We start from the raw sequence: 16,717 nt of genomic DNA, 5'->3' as shown, positions 1-16,717 counted from the left end.
TTCGTCAAAATATTCTTGCCATTCTACTACACATTCCTGTTTAAATTTTATCAAAATTTCATTTGGTAGTGGTATACAGTCATAGGGTATACCATCGCTGATGGCGCGTTTGGCTGCCGTGTCTGCTTCCTCGTTGCCCATGATTCCTACGTGGGAGGGTAACCATTGAATTATGACAGTTTTATTATTGTTGTTAATTTTGCATATATGGAGTCTAAGATGTCATAGGCTATCGGGTATCCTCGAATATTCGAGGTTAGCCGAGCCAAATGTAGAAGGGCGCTCTTTGAGTCTGATAAAATCACAAACTTATCACCCTCAAGTGACAATATATAAGACAGGCATTCAGATATTGCAATCAGCTCAGTGTGCATAATATTGATATTCGATTCAATTTTGAATTTCATGCTGATTTCTGCCTGAGGGTCAAAGATCGCCGCTCCTGAACCTGCCACATCTTTAGAGCCATCAGTATACAATTTATAAAATGAATTATATCTATCGTAAAGAAGTTTTTCACAATAATTGATCATGTTCCATCTATTAAATTTTCTTTTGGGCCTATTTAATCCCTCTATAGTCGTAGTGATAGTCTTTGACAAATCGAAACTACCAATCCATGTAGGGAGACAATGAATTTGAAGTTTTTTAGTGGATTTGATAGAATGTTGTTTTAACTTTTCATGGACTATGATTAGCAACGGTAGTTTTTTGTTTCTCCAATATACATTATTACACATGTCATTAAGTGACTTTAAAACTTCTATAGTGATGTTATCTTCAAAAGATCTAGACTTCAGCCAGAACTTACCCGCCAAATATTTTCGGCGGATAGGTAAAGGCTGAAGACATAATTCACTCTGCATGACATGGATTGGTGTGGACTTGATGAAGCCTCCAATGACTCGCATAGCCTGATTCTGTACTTTTTCTAGTTTGCTCAAATGACTATTAATACTATTATCGTATAAAAAACTTCCATAATCAAGTCTACTTCGTATAACTGATATAAACAGCCGCCTAAGGTGTTTCGGATGAACCCCCCATTTACTGCCAGCTAAAACTTTGAAAATATTTAAGAATTTGAGCGTTTTATCTCTTGTCTCGTTTATATGTCTACCCCATTTTAAACTCCTGTCAAGCCACATTCCCAGATATTTGACACTGTCAACTTGTTGAATATCATGATCATGACTGACTAAATTTACATTAAGTTCAGATCTTCGTTTGCCCTTGCTAAAAATACACAGTTTTGTTTTTTTATGAGAGATGTTGAGGCCAAGTTCTTCTATAAATTTAGAGAAGTAATTTAACACTGATTGTATATTATTTATCGCTAGGTCAACATTCTTGTTAGAACTATAAATGACAAAATCGTCAGCATATTGAGAGATGTATACATTTTGTATGGATAGGCAAATTTTACTGGTAGCTAGGTTAAATAATAATGGGGACAGCGGGTCACCTTGTGCTAGTCCTAAAGCAGTAGTACGGCAAACTTTTAAGTCATTACTTAAATAAATATTCAATTCCCTTTCTCGTAAATATTCCCACAAGTATTTACATATAATTGAACCTACCCCGTGGTTATCTACTATATTCAACAAACTGGTTACATTAACATTATTATAAGCATTGTCAATATCAACAAAGCAACCTGCTGTAGGGATTCCCTTCGTAAAACCTATTTGAATGCGAGTTATCAATCTAACTAAAATGTCATAACTTGACCGAGATCTTCTAAATCCTATAGTCTCCTGAGAGAAATGATCATTTTTTTCTAAAAACCAATCTAATCTACGAGTAAGAATGGTATGCAAAATTTTGCAGACACAAGATATTAATGCAATAGGTCTAAAGCCAGCTAGCTGCTGATCTATTATCACGACCAGGTTTCGGCACAGGAACAATTTTAACTTTTCTCCATTGTATTGGTACAAAACTTTGAGTCAAGAAGCGATTGTAAAGACTAACAAGTATCTTTTTCCCTGCGTCTGGTAAATTGAATATCATAGAATATGAGATTAAATCTACCCCCGGCGCTGTGTCTGAGCGTTTTAAACTGTTATGTAATTCATGTGCCGAAATTGGTGACCTTAATTTAGGGTTATTAGATTTAAATATTGGCATGTCTGGAACTACAAAGTCTGGAGCCAAGGAGCATAATAAATTATTGGATGTCTCACTGTCAATGGTGGGCGTCATTGTTTTATATCCTTTGAACCACTTCATACGCATCCACATTTCGTTAGTGGTAGATACTTCATCTATACTATCACAAAAACGTTGCCACGATTTAAATTTACCATTTCTAATCGCTCGTTGAGAAGACCTGATTTTTTCTTGTAGGTTACGTAAATTCTCTGGAGTTGGGTTTCTTCTGAATGTCGCTAAGGCCATTCTTCTCTGTGCTATTGACCGTGAGATAAGTGGTGTCCAATATGGTTTTGGCTTAAATTTTTCAGATCGTAATGGGTTCTCTGGGATCACACTGTAAGGAATAGCCACTTCCGCTGCCAAGTTTATAATATTTATAAAATCATCGTAAGCATTTTGATTATCTAAAGGAAGATGGAAATCAGCAAGTTTTTGTTCTATAGTATTTTTATAAGTTGTCCAATCAGCTTTTTTAAAATTTCTATATTTTTTGATGTGAGATGATTGATTTATTATGTCTAATTTCATTTTCACAATTAGGTGGTCACTTCCAAGATTTTCGCTAAGTACCTTCCAATTAAATTTGATTGCAATATCCTCCGATACGAATGATATATCGGGGGATGTTCTCTGGGTTGACCCGTTCACAAGCTTAATACGTGTATAATTTCCATCGTTAAGAGATACAAAGTTATGTTCTAATGTCGAGTCAAATATCTGATTACCCCTAGTATCTGTTTTGCTTGACCAGTTACTATGGTGCCCATTAAAATCTCCTGCAATAATTGTTTTGTGTGTAAATTTTGAAAAAATTTCATCCCAATCTTGAAGAGTTGTATTGATCGACGGTGGGCAATATATGGACACTACATTCTCGACCTCTTCACAGTTAAAAATTTTGATAGCTAGTATTTCTATACTTGTATTAGAAATGGTACAATATTGTTGCTGAACTTTTAGTGACCTATGTGTCAAAATAGCTACTCCTCCAAAACCATCAGTGCGATCAGACCTAAAAATATTATAGCCGCTAATGTGGAGATTTTTTTCTAAGCTAAGCCAAGTTTCACTTATAATAGCAACATGAATTTTTTCCTGATTTAGCAATAAATCGAATTCCGTCAGTTTGGGGTGGAGGCTTTGCGCGTTCCACTGGATCACATTTAAAGAATGCTTAGTGTTGCTAGGGGCCATTAAGGTTGAAGAGCTTAAAACCCGGCCAATCTGAGAGATATTTTACAACCATAGATACAATCCCACTGTATAAAATCTTCCAGCAAGTTTTTATTTTTTCCTCCCATGTCAGATTTTTTTCAAGAATTTTCTCTTTCAATTTTTTGAGCAATGCTTTCCAAGTAGTATCTTCTTTCTTCTCGGTTGTTTCCCCTTGATTAGAATGTTCCTCTTCCTGTTCACTTGTTTCCATTCTTTCACTTGTCTCAGACTCTTCATCCCAGTTAATGTCTTCAAAAACACTTCTTTGTTCTTTTTTCTTCTTCTTTTTTTCCTTTGAACCTGTTTTCTTGGTTGCTTCAGCATAAGATTTTTTTCCCGCAGAAGGGTCGGATTGACCTGATTCATCTTGATATTCTTTGTTAGGCTTCGGAAAGTCTTCTTCAGTAAATACAGGCTCCGGTTTTGGTGGGGGACTTGGAGGAACATATAAAGTGATCGCTTTTTTATATGAAACACCAAACTCAATCATCAGTTCTCGGATCCGTTTCTCTTTACACCGTATTGGACAAATTCTGGCCATGGCCATGTGTTTTCCTCCGCAATTGTTACATTTGAATGTGGTTTTCGTACAGTTTGGATGGTTATCTCCACATTTTGGGCAAACGATTTTATAAGAAGGACAGATTTTGGTAGAATGGCCGAATCTCCAGCAACGTGAGCACTGTGTCACAGGATACATGTATGGGGACACTTCTGCTATGGTATCAAAAATTTTAACGTGAGGCGGTAAACTGGATCCTTTGAAACATATTCTCATTTTTTCGCAAATTTCCCATTTTCCATCAGATCTATTTCTGCGTTTTAATCTTTTTATTCCAAGTATTTGAATGTTACAACTAAGACTTTCTAAAATTTCTTCATCCGTATACTCCAAATCTATGTCTTTTATTACTCCATATGTGTGTGTCATTTCCATAGTTTTATACATCTTATATCCCATTTCTTGAAATGTTTTTGAGTTAATAAACTCCTCTGCACTGTCCTCATTATTAAATTGTATTAGAACTTTGTATGAGTTTATATATTTGATCCGAGTCACATGCTGAATCTTCGCAGTTTGCAATAATTTTGCCAATTTGAACTGTTTTGGAAGTTGTTCAGACCCTGTCATGCATATTTCGTATCTGTCCTCTGGTATTGGTTCGCCTGCTTCGGCTCGAGCAAAACGTTTACCTTTCCTTCCCACAGTCGTCCACATTTCTTCTTTATCCCCCTCTCGATTTCTTTTGTACGGTCTTTTATCAGTATTGGTTCCTGTCATATCCACGTTCTCCTCTACGTTCATTGAACATCCTGCCGCACTCAACTCCAATGAACACTCCGATTCGTCGGACTCATCCGGGTCATTATTATTCATTGTCACCCTACTCACTATCAGGCACACTGTTCACCGCGCAAATACGCATGAGTGCAGCGACGCTGTGAAACCGGTTTAGCGATCGCACAATATACGCGTCCAGTTACAACAAGCGCCAGTGCGCGACTGTGAGGATACAATTTAATTAACAATAGTTATTTGTTCAACAAGATGGTAAAGTTTGTTTTTGTTGTGATTGCCTAGTTTAAATATCGATCAATAGATCTAAATATCGATTTTGAACGAAATCAGTCAATTTAGAAAGAATTATAAATGGTGCCAACTTTTTTAAATTTTGGTTACAGTTTCCTATTTTGTGATCCCAGGGAGCTCTAAATATCGATTTTGAACGAAATCGGTCAATTAACAAAGAATTTCAAAATGGCGTCGACTTTTTTAAATTTTGGTAACAGTTTCTTATTTTGTGATCCCAGGGAGCTCTAAATATCGATTTTGAACGAAATCGGTCAATTAACAAAGCATTTCAAAATGGCGTCGACTTTTTTAAATTTTGGTAACAGTTTCTTATTTCGTGATCCCAGGGAGCTCTAAATATCGATTTTGAACGAAATCAGTCAATTAACAAAGAATTTCAAAATGGCGTCGACTTTTTTAAATTTTGGTAACAGTTTCTTATTTTGTGATCCCAGGGAGCTCTAAATATCGATTTTGAACGAAATCGGTCAATTAACAAAGAATTTCAAAATGGCGTCGACTTTTTAAATTTTGGTAACAGTTTCTTATTTTGTGATCCCAGGGAGCTCTAAATATCGATTTTAAACGAAATCGGTCAATTAACAAAGAATTTCAAAATGGCGTCGACTTTTTTAAATTTTGGTAACAGTTTCTTATTTTGTGATTGCAGGGAGCTCTAAATATCGATTTTGAACGAAATCGGTCAATTAACAAAGAATTTAAAAATGGCGTCGACTTTTTTAAATTTTGGTAACAGTTTCTTATTTCGTGATCCCAGGGAGCTCTAAATATCGATTTTGAACGAAATCGGTCAATTAACAAAGAATTTCAAAATGGCGTCGACTTTTTTAAATTTTGGTAACAGTTTCTTATTTCGTGATCCCAGGGAGCTCTAAATATCGATTTGAACGAAATCGGTCAATTAACGAAGAATTTCAAAATGGCGTCGACTTTTTTAAATTTTGGTAACAGTTTCTTATTTTGTGATCCCAGGGAGCTCTAAATATCGATTTTGAACGAAATCGGTCAATTAACAAAGAATTTCAAAATGGCGTCGACTTTTTAAATTTTGGTAACAGTTTCTTATTTTGTGATCCCAGGGAGCTCTAAATATCGATTTTAAACGAAATCGGTCAATTAACAAAGAATTTCAAAATGGCGTCGACTTTTTTAAATTTTGGTAACAGTTTCTTATTTTGTGATTGCAGGGAGCTCTAAATATCGATTTTGAACGAAATCGGTCAATTAACAAAGAATTTCAAAATGGCGTCGACTTTTTTAAATTTTGGTAACAGTTTCTTATTTCGTGATCCCAGGGAGCTCTAAATATCGATTTTGAACGAAATCGGTCAATTAACAAAGAATTTCAAAATGGCGTCGACTTTTTTAAATTTTGGTAACAGTTTCTTATTTCGTGATCCCAGGGAGCTCTAAATATCGATTTGAACGAAATCGGTCAATTAACGAAGAATTTCAAAATGGCGTCGACTTTTTTAAATTTTGGTAACAGTTTCTTATTTTGTGATCCCAGGGAGCTCTAAATATCGATTTTGAACGAAATCGGTCAATTAACAAAGAATTTCAAAATGGCGTCGACTTTTTTAAATTTTGGTAACAGTTTCTTATTTTGTGATTGCAGGGAGCTCTAAATATCGATTTTGAACGAAATCGGTCAATTAACAAAGAATTTAAAAATGGCGTCGACTTTTTTAAATTTTGGTAACAGTTTCTTATTTCGTGATCCCAGGGAGCTCTAAATATCGATTTTGAACGAAATCGGTCAATTAACAAAGAATTTCAAAATGGCGTCGACTTTTTTAAATTTTGGTAACAGTTTCTTATTTCGTGATCCCAGGGAGCTCTAAATATCGATTTGAACGAAATCGGTCAATTAACGAAGAATTTCAAAATGGCGTCGACTTTTTTAAATTTTGGTAACAGTTTCTTATTTTGTGATCCCAGGGAGCTCTAAATATCGATTTTGAACGAAATCGGTCAATTAACAAAGAATTTCAAAATGGCGTCGACTTTTTTAAATTTTGGTAACAGTTTCTTATTTTGTGATCCCAGGGAGCTCTAAATATCGATTTTGAACGAAATCGGTCAATTAACAAAGAATTTCAAAATGGCGTCGATTTTTTTAAATTTTGGTAACAATTTCCTGTTTTGTGATCCTAGGGATCCTCAGATATTGATTTTGAACAAAATCTATGACAGTTCAAGAAAATAGATTTTAAACACTATTTAAATTATTATCATTAACATTAAATTAAATGAAAACACGACGCGCGACGTGTACTGCAGCCCCTGAGCTTGAGCACAGGCCGAGCCGGTATAAACCGATTTCTCTCCGTACGCGACGTAGCGCCTGTGCTCACGCACACACGCGCCTCAAGCTTGTAGTAGTGTACCTATCGTAGCGCGCTTGTATGAAGCTTTGACTCTGTTCGCTACTCATGTGGTTATACAACGCAATACCACACTCACAAACACTCGTACAAACATACAACACACTCACACACACACATGGACGCACCCACACGCACTTTTGAACGGTTTGAACAGAACACGGTTTTGAAATTGAAATTGAAAAAAGTGTAAGAATTTGTAAGAAAATATTTAAAAAAGGTATATCAGCTGGTTTTTTATTCCAGCTCTTAATACATGTAAAAACGTCCAATCTGTTCATTTACTCGAGCCTTTACCCTAGTACCTAATTATATCGACCGCCCCATATCAAAACAAAGTAAATGTCATTTTTCCGAAAATCGTTTTATGTCATAAGCCTAACTTTCATAGTATGTCCCGTTGTATTGTAAGGACACCCACATTAAAGTAAAATTAAAAGCTAAAGGTCGCTTTGACCATTTTAAAACATAGTAAGTCTTTGAACTGGCTAGGTTTTTATAGATTAATGCGCCTTACTAAGTTTTTAAAAGGAATTAGATTAAATAAAATAAATATCACCCATTATCTAAATACCATGTCAAAACAGTAAATACTTAATAATGCATTAAAACTTAAAAGTAAGATAGGAAAAGTCAATGACCTCTACATGTCAACTGTTAAAATATGGTTTGCAAGGGAAATACTTTGCATACTTACATAATGTTTTTAGGGTTCCATATCTCAAAAGGAAACACGGGACCCTTATAGGATCACTTTGTTGTCTGTCTTTCTGTCCGTCTGTCCGTCTGTCGTGTCTGTCAAGAAAACCATTAGGGTATTTCCCGTTAACCTAGAATTATGGGCAGGTAGATAGGTCTCAACTCTCATAGCCCAAGTAAAGGAATAAATCCGAGAACAAATTTCGTGATTCTAGATCAACGGGAAGTACTGTATAGGTTTTCTTGACGGACGGACGGACAAATGGACAGACAGCAAAGTGGTCCTTTAAGAGCTCCGTTTTTCATTTTGAGGTACAGAACCCTAAAAAAGAAAATGATGCACATGTAATGAATAAATGTGTTGGCCAGTCTTCACACTAAAATATTTAAACCCCTTTAATTTAAAAACTGTCATAGCCTAGTGGTTAGAACGTCCGCCTCCTAATCGAAGGTCGGGGGTTCGATCCCGGAATCACGCACTACTAACTTTTCAGTTATGTGCGTTTTAAGCAATTTAATATTGTATATCAAATCTTTGAAAAGAGCAACCGCCGAGTTTCTTGTTGAAGACTACGGCCTAAACTTCTCTTGAATTTAAACCACTTACTAGGTTTTGATCTGAGAAAGAAATTTGACATTAATTGACAAAATTGAGAGACCTAAGCTTGTATAAGAACACAGAAGTGTCATAATTCGTGTTCACTTTGCCTAACGTCTCTCAGAGAGCAGAGAGAGATTTAAACTGTTTCTTATAATCACTGGCCATATTTCAAATGCGAAAGTGTGTTTGTTGGTTTAATATTCAATCACGCTGCAACGGAGCAACCAGTCGACGTGGTTTTTTGCATGGATACATTTAAAGACCTTGAGAGTTACATCTCTCTCCGCATCGTATTCTTTATTGCTGAGGGTTGTGACCTCTTTCCATTATTCCTACATCTAATGGTAGGTTTTCTTGGGATAATAATGCAGTGGGTTCAAAGAGCCTACGGAACTCGACTAGAAAAACGAGATTTTGACACTTAGGTTTAACGGTTATGAATTAGTTATTAATATCAGTGATAAAATTGATTAGGGCTGTCAGGTAAAATGACATTTATCTCGGAAAATAAAAGAGTGTCCACGAGATTTTTTCCAAGTTTGCGCTACTAACTACATATATTATGAAGAGGAAAGGTTTGTTTGTTTGTTATCGATAAACTCTGAAACTACTGAACTACTTGCACTAAAGACATAATCATCAACATCAACCGACAGACGTCCACAGTGAACATAGGTCTTTAATAGGGTCTTCCACATGCTACGGGTTTGCGCCGCCTGAATCTTTGCGCTTGCGCTTGACGACAATCATGCTTTAAAGAAAGCAATGATGAGGTCCAAGTTGGAGCACGCTTACCTAGAAGATGCCTATTCACTCTTGGCTTGCAGGTATCTAAGGTATATATGGCAGGAAACACGGCCGCCGAAATGGCGTTCCAACCTTTAGGCTCTCCCCATTGCCCGCAGCATGAATCTGAGCTTTCTTATGAGACCCATGGTTATATTATGTACATATAATATCTCATAAGAAAGCTCTAACACACAATCCAGCTAAGTAAGTCCAATTTCGAAAAAAGCTAGCTAGCCGACAAATCTAACTCAGGCAGCCTTCGGGAACCTTCGAGATGTCTCTGTCCAAAATTCCTCAATGCTTGAAGAACAGTCTTTGAATAGTGCATATTGTCAGTGATGAAATATGGATCCGAAATATAGGTCTTTTTTTTGTACACAGGAAATGCCTGACGCATACCCCTCCGTCATGTGGGGCTTGCACCAAACTTGCACTACTACGAAATCCATTTCGGAACACGGCACCCGGAACGAGGCGCGCTATCTCCTAACATAGGTATAATACCTATTTAGAACACTTACTATCTGTCATCATAATCTATGACAACCTCCGAGTATTTACCTGGTAAAACCGTAACTTTAGAATAAAATTTAGTATATAAGCAGGCTTCATTTAGAAATGAAAAAATCCCTATTTTATTTTTCAACGATTATAAACACAACTTTCATTCAAAAATAATAAGCTTAAATTCATTTTAAATAATATTTTGCGACGAAATGACGCGCGCAGTCCGTCCGCCATTAGAGTCCAGTGGACACTGAATTCCATAGAGCGCCTGCAAGAAAATAAATAGCACAGGAAGTTTTTTGGTTAGTTTTAGATTATTTAAGAAACGAAAAACATTTAGTATAAAACTAACAGTTAAAATTGATTGCTAAACCTAAACATATCATTTTCTGGAGGTTGGCTTCAAAGTATCAAGATGTTAAAGAAAACTTTTACAGAACAAGTTGCGAACAGCAATGTTTTCAACTTGGTTTTTTTTTTATTGGGATAATGTATACTAAATAAAAAGAGGCCCTTATAATCTTCACAAACTGAAGTTTTTAATTGCATGTATTTAATAGCTGTTAATGCTTTAGAAAAATAAACAATTTACTTCAAAGTACAGCATTTTTGCGATTTGTCAAATAGCAATTACCTTAACTACGATCATAATCGCAGTAGAATAGAATAGAAATAGAATATATTCAAATAAACTTTAACAATATTATAACATCGTTTCAGGCACAATAAGGCAAGCTGCGTTTATATCACAGAAGACATTGGAGGAGATAGATTTGCATGGCAATATGATTTCCACAATCGAAGGCGGTGCATTCATCAGCCTTAGCGAAATACAAAGCCTCGATCTAGGTCGGAACAGGCTCTCGAAGATTAACAGTGACGTATTTCAAGGTATCGAGAACTTGGAGAGATTGGATCTGTCTGAGAACTTCATAGCCGACTTCCCGACTGTTGCGCTCAAATCTTTCGGCAATCTCAAGCATTTGAATCTTTCAAGCAACATGATTTCTGTAAGTTTTTACTTTAGAAAACAGCTGACGATCTATTTTTACAACCGAAAACTATTAAAATTGGCATATTTGCCAAAGCAATATTGTTGCATGCAATGATGCAACTAAACTTAGTCTAGTAAAAAAATTATCGAACATTGATTGCATTTTTCTCTAGTTTCCCGTGAGATCAATTATATTTTGCTGCGAAAGTTAATCCACTAGGAATATTTTTCGTCTATCTATAAGTACATAAGTATCAATATTACTCAACAAAATGTATGACAATGAATTTGTTTTCTCAATTATTATAAGTTAGTATTAAAAATTGTTTATCACGATGGGTAGGTACCTACCTCCTACTGTCCATTTGTTTGTTTTCTCCCTAGCGTTAAGGTTGTCTGGAAGAGATCACTATTTAACAACCTTTTCGTACCTACATTTTAAGTTTTTTCTTTAAAGTATTACATACATACATACATACATGCCCACAGTGATACGTGACCCCTTTTGGGTCACTTTCCTCTTTTTGCATGACCCTGTGTAACTGAATTTATTGTAATTATTTTGAGTAAATAAAGTTCATATGCCACGCCGTAGGTATCCATTGAAATGCACAATATATTATTTCTGTATTCATTTATTATAATTTGCATAAACAACAGTATGTTTAGATTAGATCTGTATCACATATCATTATTAATCACCCTACAGTGCAGGTTTCAAATGTCAGGTGATATAATAAAATGTGAATGTTGGCCGTTTTGTTCTAATTAAAGTCTGCATTATGTAGATTTTGCCTTTACCAACTTTTGCCCATGATTTCGACCGCGATTAGGTTTAGTAGAAAAAGCTCGCGAAAACTCTTATTTTTTCTCAGGTATTCTATGGCCTTCTTTACGCAGTGCGTTCATTGAAATCAGTTGAGTAGTCGAGGCGTAAAGAACTTCGAAAAAAACAATCAAAAGAGGCAATTTCTGATTTTTTGTAATAGCTGTATGTTTTTTATCACGTTGAAACAATATTTTTTTATTTGCTATTTTCAGAACATGGATCCGAGCCACCTTAACTCCTTGAGCTCCCTGGAAGTGCTAGACTTGAGTAGAAATAACCTTGTGAAGTTATCCCCTGGTACGTTCGTCGGGCTGACGGATCTAAGATATTTGGACATCGGAGTTAATTCTTTACGAACTGTAAGCATTATTTTTATGGTTCCATATTTCAAAAGGAAAAAGAACCCTTATAGGATCACTGCGTTGCTTGTCTGTCTGTCTTAAAATTTAGCAAGCATCAATATCTTATAGCACAAGTAAATTTCATGTTCGGAATCCTTCGTGTGCCAGTTCAACCGGCTTCTTTTCATTTTTTTATTGACAAGTTAGCGCTTGACTGCGATATGATCTGCTGGTAAAAGGGCGACTTAGTCTCAGATGGAGGCGTGCTTACCTAAAGGTTTTAATTTTATGCTCTCCTTGTGGTAACCATACCCGAGCCTAAACCAGACAAATTATGAACTTTGGATTCTCCAATCTAACCAGCAGGTAGAATCAGACTCTGAACCTCCATTTTATAATTACATCCTTGCGAGGGCATAGACCCGAGAAGTTTTAAATCTGCTTTCTTGTTTTTTCATTTCATGTTTTAATTCTTTAGATTGAACCTATGCTCTTTTCGATTTCAGGTGGAGGATGATGCCTTCGATGGTTTGACAAGTCTTCAAACTCTGTTGTTGAGAGACAACAATATTCTCCTCATACCTGCATCCGCACTATCTCGATTGCCGAGCCTCACTTCTATACATTTAGAGTACAATAGAGTAACCGCGTTATCAAGCGATATATTGAGATCAGTTTCTGACAGGATAACTTCTTTGGTACTCTCACGGAATGTTATAAGAGAATTACCACCAGCTGCGTTTGAGCATTTCAAAAATTTACGACACTTGGATTTATCAGGAAATCTCTTAAACTCAATATCGGCAGATGTTTTTAGTGGCCTGGAAACGACTCTTGAGTTTTTGTCTCTAAATCAAAATAGGATATTAGGCTTTACTGGAGAACAACTGAAGTTTGTGAGCCTATGGTATTTAGACATTTCTGGTAATCAGATTTCAGAAATCCCGGTAAACGCTTTTCAATCTATTCCAAGCTTAACGCATTTGAATATGAGCCATAATTTGCATATTAATGTACTGCCTCAAAATTTGTTTAATTCTAACGACGCATTATTAACAATTGACATAAGCCACGTTGGTTTAAAGGCACTTCCAGTTAATTTGTTTTCGAAAACTCATAATTTAGAACAAATTTATCTATCGCATAATAGTTTGCAGGAAATATCTGAAGGAACTTTTAAAAATCTTAAGAATTTAACTCATTTAGACTTGTCTTATAATAATATAGTCACTATTAGAACACCTGCTTTTGTAAATGTTATGTCTATACAGTATTTATCTTTAAAAGGAAATCAATTAAACGCTTTCAAAGGTGAATTCTTTAATACGGGAACTAGTTTGGAAGTTATAGACGTTTCCGAGAATCAATTGAGTTATCTATTCCCGTCTTCATTCAAAATTCATCCAAGGTTAAGAGAAATCATACTTACCGACAATAAATTTAACTTCTTCCCTTCAGAACTTATAAGTACCTTACAATATTTGGAACTCATAGATCTATCTGGAAATGCTTTGAAGAATGTTGATGAATTAGATTTTGCTCGCTTACCTAAATTAAGATTGATTTTACTAGCGAGAAATGAACTTGAAACTGTGAGTGAAATGGCTTTCCACAATTCATCTCAGATTCAACATTTAGATCTATCATACAATAAAATTGACCGACTAGGTGATAGACTTTTTGAAGGTCTCATTAGGTTAGAACTCCTCAATCTGAAAGGAAATGTCCTAACTGAACTTCCTGATAATATTTTTGATAGATCTAGATTGCATATGCTGGAGTCAATTATACTTAGTCATAATTTATTTGAACAAGCCCCATTGAAAGCTTTACAAAAACAATACTTCTTCGTGTCCTCTGTAGATTTGTCTTACAATGATATTGTGGATATACCAGCTGAAGACAGTGTAATGGTCAATATAAAAAAGTTAGATCTTTCATTTAATCCTCTATCAGAAAAAACTATTAGCAACGTTTTGACCGAACCAAAAACTGTTAGGGATTTAAATTTGGCTGGCACTGGAATGAAATCAGTTGGACAGTTAGAAACTCCATTTTTACACAAATTAAATTTATCATACAACAACATTACCAAACTTACTGTAAAGACATTTACTAGAACCACTTTACTGGAATCTTTAGATTTGTCAAATAATCAAATTGGAGATGTTTCTAATGCATTAGCTATTTCATGGCCAAAATTAAAAAATCTCTTGAGATTAAATATTTCTGATAATCCTATTATAATGGTGCTTGAAGGAAATTTCGAAAACCTTACATCTCTTCAAATCTTAGATATGAGGAATTTAGAAAAATGCACGAAAATTGAAAAGAATGCATTCAGGACACTATCAAACTTGGTCGAATTCCGAGCATATGGGTATCCCAGATTGGGATACTTTGATGTCCAAGGTGCCTTGCAATATTTATTGGCACTTGAAAAGTTAGATGTGGAGGTAAAGGATACCAATATAGGACCAGATCAATTGCATTCAATATTGCATCCACGTCTCGAGGAGTTAGGTTTAAGAGGTGATCGATTGAGGACTGTATCTTCGGGTGTTCTCGCAGGTTTAAAAGCACCTACTATCACTGTTCGATTACGTAATACATCCGTTACAAATCTGCCACCAGCACTGCTATTTCCTTTGCCACGATCATCTAGGATAACTATTGATGTAGGTGGAAGTCAGTTAACTACTTTGCAACCTCAATTATTGGTTGCACTTGATGATCGCCGTGCAGATTTATCGATGTTTGGATTAGACACTAATCCTATTCGCTGTGATTGCAACACAAGGGCATTAAGAAGATGGATTCCTACTGTTGGTATTGATGAAGTGCGATGCAGTTCTCCTGAACATTTAGCCGGATTTTTACTTATTGAAATAGGTGATGATGAGCTTTCTTGTGACACACGGCGGAGAACTACTGCTACGTCTTCTTCAAGTAGCATTTCGACCACAGCCCCGCCACGTCTTGTACATCGCACATCTGCAGAACCTGATATAATATGGTCAGTAGCGCCATCTCATGAACGGCCAAAAGTTCCAGGAGAGCCAAAAGGAGCACCTGTGCTTGGTGTTGCTACCTCGTCAAATGATGATAACTTGATCATTGGAATAGTAGGAGGAGTCGTAGCATTCATTGCTATTCTAATAGTTGCTATATGTATAGTTCGTCTTCGAATGACAACCACGTCTTATAGAGGTGGTCCGTTAGCCAACAGTCCAGGAGCTGGTGGAGCTCCGTTGTGGGGTGCAGCTTGGCCCGGTTATGCGGGCACATTGCCACCTCCTTCATTATCAACAGCGACTTTACCTCACAAAATTCAGTCAGGTCCTGGGTCAGTGCGCTATTTAGCAGCGCCACCACCCCCAGCACCATATTTTATAAGTCTTCCACCACATGAAGATAAAATTTATCGGTAGAATAACCAACAACATTTGTGTATATTAAGAGCAGCCATATACGGACAGCTTGTTTCGAGCTGCGAGTTTAGAAAATTAACAATATTCCTTTCATTATCATACATGAGACGGTAAGACCACTCGGTCGAGCGTTCTACAGTTGACAGTGGCTGCTCGAGTGGTTCGTGTGCATTGTTAACGATCAATCGCTCAAGAATTCCGTGTATGGCTGCTGGTGTTAATTTTTTAATCGCCGTAACTGACAAAGGAAATTGTATTTTGAGAATTTCTGTCAAAATGTCAAATTGATTCCGTACGTAGTTATTTGGCGATTGAAAATATGTCATTAATTTAATAGACGAGACGTGAAAGACGAGGTGTGTAAATATACTATTAAATTATTTGGAATATTTTAGATACTCTTAAAAAAGATGCTTGTAATTTGTGCTTAGTTTTAGTATCAGAATGGTGCCTTTTGTTTATGAGAGTATTTATGTGACTGTTTAGGTTGGTTTTCAATAGGTAAAGCATCATGACATAATATTGTTAAACTGGGTTAGGTTGGAACTATCTAGTCACCAGTGACAATGGAATAAGGTGCCTCAATATGTGAATAGTATGTCGACTAAGGCTGGATTCTGATGGTTGCGACCATAATATTATGAACAAAATATGTATGATAAATATTTCGAAACTCTATACACACTTAGTCGTGCGACCATCTGAACTGAGCCTTAATATAATTTATAAAATGTAGTGACTAAAACAAATGAATTCATTTAGACGGATTTTAATACAGCCTATACAGCATGAATTTTGTATAGTAATATTTATTTAAACTAAGAGCTTAAAATATTATGTAGAATAAGTTAATAAGGCTTAGTTTAATTTATGTTTAGTTAGTTTTTAATTCATTAAATGTTATAAATTAAAGTATCGTTGTGTAATTTCTCCCTAATACTTACTGATTCCCGATTTACGGCTAACCTGGAAGGTGTATGGCAGTTTTTATTAAGCCCATACCCCTTCGGTATGGGCCATGGCGCTATTCATGGGTCTATGTACGCAACGCAGTGGCCAGGAGACTGCGAGGCGCGCGGGCTGCACGACACGCAAGAAACCCTGTGAAGGAGGATGATCTGGAGCCACCTCCACCCGAAAAATGTGGCTCCAGATCCTTTCAAGGTTTCTGTA

General features: G+C 36.0%; 1 protein-coding gene across 1 annotated transcript in view; it reads left to right on the top strand.

Moving 5' to 3' along the window:
- Window positions 1-16,456, top strand: part of LOC123869135 (chaoptin) — a 78,281-nt gene extending 61,825 nt beyond the window's left edge. The window contains exons 5-7 of the mRNA XM_045911881.1: window positions 10,670-10,959; window positions 11,985-12,131; window positions 12,620-16,456. Of these exons, the coding sequence (XP_045767837.1) occupies window positions 10,670-10,959; window positions 11,985-12,131; window positions 12,620-15,544 (3,362 nt within the window). The 3' untranslated portion in view covers window positions 15,545-16,456. The remainder of the gene's footprint in view (window positions 1-10,669; window positions 10,960-11,984; window positions 12,132-12,619) is intronic.
- Window positions 16,457-16,717: the final 261 nt, after the last annotated feature.

The sequence above is a fragment of the Maniola jurtina genome, chromosome 10 (assembly GCF_905333055.1).
Source record: "Maniola jurtina chromosome 10, ilManJurt1.1, whole genome shotgun sequence".
Lineage (NCBI taxonomy): Eukaryota > Metazoa > Arthropoda > Insecta > Lepidoptera > Nymphalidae > Maniola > Maniola jurtina.
The sequence above is the reverse complement of the archived record's forward strand: the minus strand, read 5'-3'. Positions and strand labels throughout refer to the sequence as shown.